At 46.8% G+C, this 6,756-nt stretch overlaps 1 protein-coding gene across 1 annotated transcript; it reads left to right on the plus strand.

Moving 5' to 3' along the window:
* Positions 1–508: 508 nt before the first annotated feature.
* Positions 509–6,756, plus strand: CCNA1 (cyclin A1). The gene is made up of 9 exons (XM_068182027.1): positions 509–713; positions 858–1,006; positions 2,110–2,353; positions 2,578–2,699; positions 3,373–3,596; positions 4,199–4,403; positions 5,251–5,364; positions 6,033–6,166; positions 6,489–6,756. Exons 1-9 carry the CDS (start codon positions 524–526, stop codon positions 6,538–6,540), a joined length of 1,434 nt encoding a protein of 477 aa, XP_068038128.1. The 5' UTR covers positions 509–523; the 3' UTR covers positions 6,541–6,756.

The following is a 6,756-nucleotide window of genomic DNA, read 5'->3' on the forward strand; positions in this document are numbered from 1 at the left end:
CTGGCTCTGACCTTGCACTTGTGCTTCAGGAGCATCCTGATTTTCCCGAACATTTCTCCAGTTTCCTAAGATCGTTTCAGAAATCTAATCGTGTTCCCCAGCATGGCCACAGCCTTCCCACAAATTGAGCACGCGTGCTGCCTGTATCACTAGCCACATCACTGGTGACAAACTGTGCTGGTTTGACTGAATCGACCGCTGTGTTTCCCGTGTTGGCAGCTGAGCGCTGCTTAGCCATGCGACAGTCGTGCCAGGCCGGCACCTAGCTGTCCCTCGGCTTGGACTTACCACGGGAGTCAAACCCACCCTTAAACGAACTAAAAGCTTCTTTTTTTGCGCGTCCTTTATCAAAGAGAGATCAGACTTTATCAAAGTCCGAGCCCAGCTGTTCCCACAGAGCCGCTGCTGTCGCTTGCACAACCCATCCTTGCGCTCCGCGCGTTCGGAGCGCAGCGGGCCCGGGCGGCCCTGGCAGCCGGCGCTCCGCGGGCGCTGCGCGGGGCCGGGCCCTGCCGAGGTCACCATGGCGACCCGCGGCCGGCGGGGCCGGCGGGGCGGCGCGCCGGGGGTTGAGCCGCCGGGCTCCCAACCGGCCGCGGGCAACAGCCACCGCCTCCAGCGGCCGCGCCTACCGAGGGCCGGCGGGCGGCCTGGGCGGCGCAGGGCGGCCGATCCCTTCCGTGGGCTGGTGGCGAGCGGAGCCGAGCAGCGCGGTGGGCCACCCATTATCCTGCGGGGCGGGCGGGGGGGAAGGGGTTGCTAGGGGCTCATTTGTGGTCGCTCGAAGGATTTTTTATTATTTTCTTTCTCCCCACGACTGCGTTTTATTTCTGTGGATTTTTCCGCTCCTCCGAAAGGTACCGACGTCGGGGCGATGCATCGCACCAGAGAGAAGAGCCGTGCGGGGCGGCGGGAGTCCTGCCCCGCTGCCCTCCGCAGCAGCGGCGGCCGGGCCGTGCTGGGGGTGCTGACGGAGAACGGGCAGCAGCAGCGGCCCAGCGGCCAGGTGAGCCCCGCTGCCGGCAGCACTGCCGCCCCCCTGCCCGCAGAGCCCGGCCGAGCTCCGCGGCCCTGGGCTGGCAGCCGCGGGCATGAGCGGTGCACGCACCTGCCGCGAGGCTGCCGGCAAAGGCCCGGCGTGGCGGGGTGAGAAGGTGACTCGGACTCCAGTTCTTATGCGTGAGTTTCCCGAGAAACCCTGTTAGTAACCGCGCAGTCCTAACCTGCGGGTGTCTCCCCGTGGAAGTACTGTGCGTAAATAATTCATCCTGGAAGGAAGGGATACTACTCGACCGCTTACCCTCTACAGTGTAGGGGATGGTTTAAGGAAGGGCTGTCCACTGACCCAAAGCTCTCATTGGTGTGTGGCTAGCCGTGCTCAGTTCAGGGTGCCAGAGCCTTCAAGAAGTTCAAGTTAATGACATGTCGTTTTTCTGCCTTTCTGTCCCTTGAGCCCCTTGTAGTCTGCTGGTGGGGCAGGGATGTTTCTATTCTGACCTGAAATAGCAGCTAGTATGGGTACAAAAACTCTTCTTGGTTTTGGCTGTGTAAAGCCCCTAACTCTTGCTCGTGGCTTACTGGCAGAAGATGGTGTGAAGGATTGTAGCCTGGTCACATGTAGTTCTTGGGGTTGAAATGCTTAAGCTCAAAAATTCAGACTTCAGTTTGATACTCAAACTCTATTTGAAATGCCTTCCTGCTGGTGCAGTCCTTCCTAAATCTGTGGCAGTGCTTGAGCACTTTTGTTAACTTGCTGCACTTGCAACTGCTCCTTGCCAGAGCTGAATGTGCAGACTGCACTTCCTAGCCCCATTGGAACTGAGCAGCACCCACGTTCTCCTTGGTGGGAGGCACTGAATATGATGCTGCTCCACTGGTTTCCTGACTTTTACTACTCTTAATTCTTTCTGTGAGGAGTCTGTCACAGCAAGACAGCAACAAGTGGCACCAACTTCAGAGGCATCAAATGTAGTTGGTGACTTTTCCCATGAACTTTTGTTATTGGTGTCTGTTACACAAGGAAAGTGATTTTCTTTTTGCAAACAAGTGACACACTCTGTTTTCCTCCTGAGTTGCCCTCCCACAGCATTACTGTGTGCTCTGCTTCAGGGTGCTGCTGTTATCAAGCGCTTCTCTGGCTTTGAAAACACCATCCCTTCATCTAGAAAAGATGAAGTGCCCAACTGCATGGTCAGTGCTGCATCAAAGCAAGGTTTTGCTATCTACATAGATGACCCAGAAAATAAAGAAAACTACAGCTGCCAAGTGTCTGAAGAGCTGGAATTAAGCCACTGTGAACTGGATACCAGTGCAATGACATCCAGTATTCACCGGCTGCTGGATCTGAGTTCAGGTAACTCCTGTTACTACTCAGATGGTGTCCATAGCACAGCCACATGTAAGCTGGTTATGAGTTGTGAATTGCAAGCTAGTGAGTAGCTTATGTTACAATAAATAACACTAGAAGCTAACTTGGATTGTGTCTACATGAGGGGCAACACTTCTGAGCTAAAATTAGCAAGAGAAAGTCAAGAGATTAATTATACAAATGTCTTGCTGCTTCCTATTACCTGTTAGGCTCTCCTATGGTAGTGGACACATCCTTCCAATCCCAGCCACAGGATCAGATGGAAGATGTTGTAACTCTGGCCGTGGGAGAGTATGCAGAAGACATTCATCAGTACCTCCGAGAGGCTGAAGTAAGTTGCTGTGAGAAGCTTATAGGTATCTGTGGTAGGCTGCAATATTGCAAAGATCCAAGGCTGCCACTGAACTACAAAGAAGAGAAAGTAATAGTAAAAGTAATTTCTTAAGGCAGCATGTAGTCAGTGATAAGTTCTTTAAGGATTAATGCATCCCTGTTAATTCCTGATGGGAGCATCTTTTGACTGTTAGATATGAAGGCTTCTTGCAAATGGGAGTAGAATGCTGAAAAAGTGCTAAAAAGTTTGATGTGATCTCACTGATAGCTCTCTGGCTACAGCAGTACTTTTTCCTACCTTCCTGTGGCAGAGCAGTGAAGTGCAGTCTCCTGATGGGAAGAATGGGGAAAATCTGATTGGTTCATTTTCAGCTCCTTCTGAATGGCTCAACTGATGCCAAAGGCTGTCCACAGTGCAGGAAGTGTTTTACTATTCTCCTGCTAACACTGGAGCTTCAATCTGTCTCTTCAGTGTAGAAATACTACTTTCTAGAGATGCCACTAGCTGGGCATGATTACCACTAGCACAATAATTGTAGTTAGTACTTATAGTTATTAAGAGTGGGACAACCTCTGCTCCTTTAGTGTAAGTATAAAGAATATTCATCAGCTCAGGCATCCATGGTTCTCTTCAGAGTGATCATCCTGGTTCTTCAACTCTTTCCAAACAGCTAAGATTTAGGCCCAAGCCCTACTACATGAAGAAGCAGCCAGATATCACAACAGGAATGCGTGCTATCCTGGTAGACTGGCTGGTAGAAGTAGGGGAAGAGTATAAACTTCGGACAGAGACTTTGTACTTGGCAGTGAACTTCCTGGACAGGTTTCTTTCCTGCATGTCTGTTCTCAGAGGGAAGTTACAGCTTGTAGGAACGGCGGCAATTCTTCTGGCTGCGTAAGTGTTTCATCTTCTGAAATCTTGGTGATCTGAAGCCTATTTTTGGGCTTAGTCTTGCAGTGTAATTTGAATTAGTAGGTAGCTTTTCATGGTGTCTCAAGATTAGCAACATAGGCTCCTTTAGTACAATTAAAATTAAACATTTAATGTTGAATGTGAAGAACTGTAGTGGGGAAAGCTTGTAAGCATTACCACAGGAGCAGAAGCAGTACGGTGTTAAACTGCTAGCCTGTAAGGCTGTAATGGACTCAGTTGCAATCTACAGTTGGCCTTTAACTGCTCTAACTAGACAGAGTAAGCAACATAGCTTAGGGGTGCAGGAGTGTCTGGAGTGTACTGTGAGTTACTGAGAGTTCCCCACTGAAAGCTTGCTGGTAAGAGCTAACAATGTGAGTGTATGTCTATCTAGACTGATTACTCAGAGTTCCTCTAAGCATATTTGCCCAGGTTTGAAACTAAATTGTTAGCTAGCCTGGAGGAACAAGTAAAGTTAGAGCTTTGCACAATTTTTAGTAATGTCATGATGTGGGTCCAGCACAAAGATTTCTTTTACTATAACTTCAAAGCTGAAAAATCTGGCTTCTATATCCCTTTTTCAGGAAGTATGAAGAGATCTACCCACCAGATGTGGATGAATTTGTCTATATAACAGATGATACCTACACAAAGAAGCAGCTGCTAAGAATGGAACACTTGCTTCTCAAAGTGCTGGGTTTTGACCTAACAGCCCCGACCATCAACCAGTTCCTCCTTCAGTATATTCAGAGGCATGGAATCTGTATGAGGACAGAGAACTTTGCAAGGGTATGGACTATCTGCCTTCTGGGACTGAGGGGGAAGAAGTGATTCTTAAAGGAGTACTACTTGCATTTCATGAAGCTGTCTCTGCAACAGGCCTAAAACTGCATGTTTCATAGCGGTGGCTTGTGTGCTGAGACTTCTGGATAGATGCCTCGTGGAAATCCTGGGTTTGGTCTGTCTTGTCTGGTCAGGGATAATTCACTGACCAGGCAATTAGGTGGTAAAAATCTGGTGGTTTTTTCAGCAGTTCCTTTGTAGCAAGTCTGTCCTGGATTTGATGCTCCTGCGTATTGCTGCACAATGACACAGAATATACCTGCATAGCAGTTGCCTGGAGTAGGCAACCATGCTTAGAAACAGCAAAATTACCATAAAACATCTGACCATCTGCTTCTCTGCAAAGGGTATAGGATTGTACAATGACTCTTCTCCAACAGAGCCCATATTGTGCTTCTTAGAGCTATCCATTTATCCCTGATGTCCAGGTGGGGTCTACCTATATAAACAAGAGCCTTAGCAGATGGGAAGAGTGTGTCTGTCAGTTTTATGAAACTTGACTTTTCTGAGTCTGTACCTTTAAAATCAAGTCAGATCCAATGAACCAGAACTTCAGATTAGAGTAGATGGGTTAGGCTTTGGCAAAATGTGGTCTTTCTGTCCCCACTGAAACATGATAAAGGATCTTCTGTAAGATCAACAGGACTGGAATGCTTATTCTTCTCATTAAATACATAGTTTATGCTTTTGTGCTTCATACTGAGACCATTGCCGAACTTTAATACTTGCTGTATTGAACTGATTGTACCAACTAGGTTGATTCTTTTTGAAAAGCTTGGGTTTTGTTGTTTAGTATCTTGCAGAGCTGAGTCTCCTTCAAGTTGATCCTCTTCTGAAGTACCTTCCTTCACAAATTGCTGCAGCAGCCTACTGTTTAGCAAACTATACAGTGAACAGATCTTTCTGGGTAAGAACAACAACTGTGCGTTAATAAATAGCTCAAGCATTTTGTTATTGTTAGAACTGAGCTGAGAAGGAGGAGTAGCAGCTACAAGTATATTGTTCTGAAGGCTGAAATCCTAGGATGAGTAGCTGTTCTTGAGTTAATGAGACTACCTGATAAATGACTGTTAAGGAAACCTGAAATATCATGCCTTTTCTGTGAAATGGAAGGGATGTAACTGTCTTGCTCACTTACATCAAGGCTGTACCAAAGGCCTCACAAATGTCCAAAACTACAGCTCCAGATACAATTCAGGGTCTTTCTGGGAGGAAGGGGAGAACTGAATCTGTCTACTTGAGTGATTAGACTGCTATGTAATTGTGGCTGCTTTACCACAAGCCTTGGTAGACCTTCCAGCGGTATGTTGGAGGAGTAGCTTTAGTACAGAGTAAGATCCAGAAGAGATGTAATGGATGCATATGCTTAGAGTAGAAGGAGCTTGTCAGACTTCATGGCACCAAGGAAGACGTAGAGTGAAACTGATGGCATAATACAATTGAATCTTTTTCATGCTTAAAGAATCTAGAGTGAGCTCTGATGTAGTGAAAAGAGTTTCTGCTTCTGTGTGAAACCCATCTTCTAGATGACTGCTGGCTTCAGTAGAGTAACACTGTTTTTTCTCATCCGACCAGCCAAAACCACTTACTGCATTTACTGGATATTCATTAAGTGAGATAGCGCCTTGCCTGACTGACCTGCACAAAGCATGCCTTGATGCATCCCATTGCCAGCTGCAAGCTATTAAGCAGAAGTATAAGCACCCAAAGTAAGTAACCAGTATGCCAGTGTCTTGGATAGCTGTAAGCACAGAATAACTCTGGTTTTCCAGCTTGGGCTGTGACTGCTGTAGCTCTCTCATAGTTGTCAGCTTCTAGTTCTGAAACAGAAACTTCCATTAGCCCCTTGAGGAGAAAACTCCTCTGACCAAAAAAGTGATTAATCCGTAAGTATGCAGATGCATTGGATAACAGCTTTGTCTGCAATGTTGCAGGATAATGCTTCTCTTCTCCAGTGTATTGCACAATCAGGTGATAGTTCAGCTGACAAATCTGAAACCAATATCTGTAGTCACTTCATTTCTATTCCAGGTACCTGCAGGTGTCTCTTCTGGAACTCCCAGCAGTTCTTCCACTACACTAGACACTGTGGATCCTGGACTTGAAGATTACTGTGTCACAATCAACAAAGCTGGTGTAACATTTCATAGAACACTGTGGGTCATGTGTCTGTAATTACAGTGATCAGAATGGTTTAAAGCTAATATTTTTTAATTAGATGCCTTTTTTTAAATGGGTATTGGACTATAGCTCTTAACATAACTGAAAGCACTTTTAATAAACATCTTATTACACTCTA

This window comes from Anomalospiza imberbis, chromosome 2 (genome assembly GCF_031753505.1).
Source record: "Anomalospiza imberbis isolate Cuckoo-Finch-1a 21T00152 chromosome 2, ASM3175350v1, whole genome shotgun sequence".
In the NCBI taxonomy this organism is placed as follows: domain Eukaryota; kingdom Metazoa; phylum Chordata; class Aves; order Passeriformes; family Viduidae; genus Anomalospiza; species Anomalospiza imberbis.

Coding starts and splice junctions, on each gene's coding strand:
- CCNA1 (XM_068182027.1), top strand. CDS start 524: ATGGCGACCCGCGGCCGGCGGGGCCGGCGGGGCGGCGCGCCGGGGGTT. Junction 1,007..2,109: donor AGCAGCGGCCCAGCGGCCAG/GTGAGCCCCGCT, acceptor GCTCTGCTTCAG/GGTGCTGCTGTTATCAAGCG. Junction 3,597..4,198: donor GCGGCAATTCTTCTGGCTGC/GTAAGTGTTTCA, acceptor TCCCTTTTTCAG/GAAGTATGAAGAGATCTACC.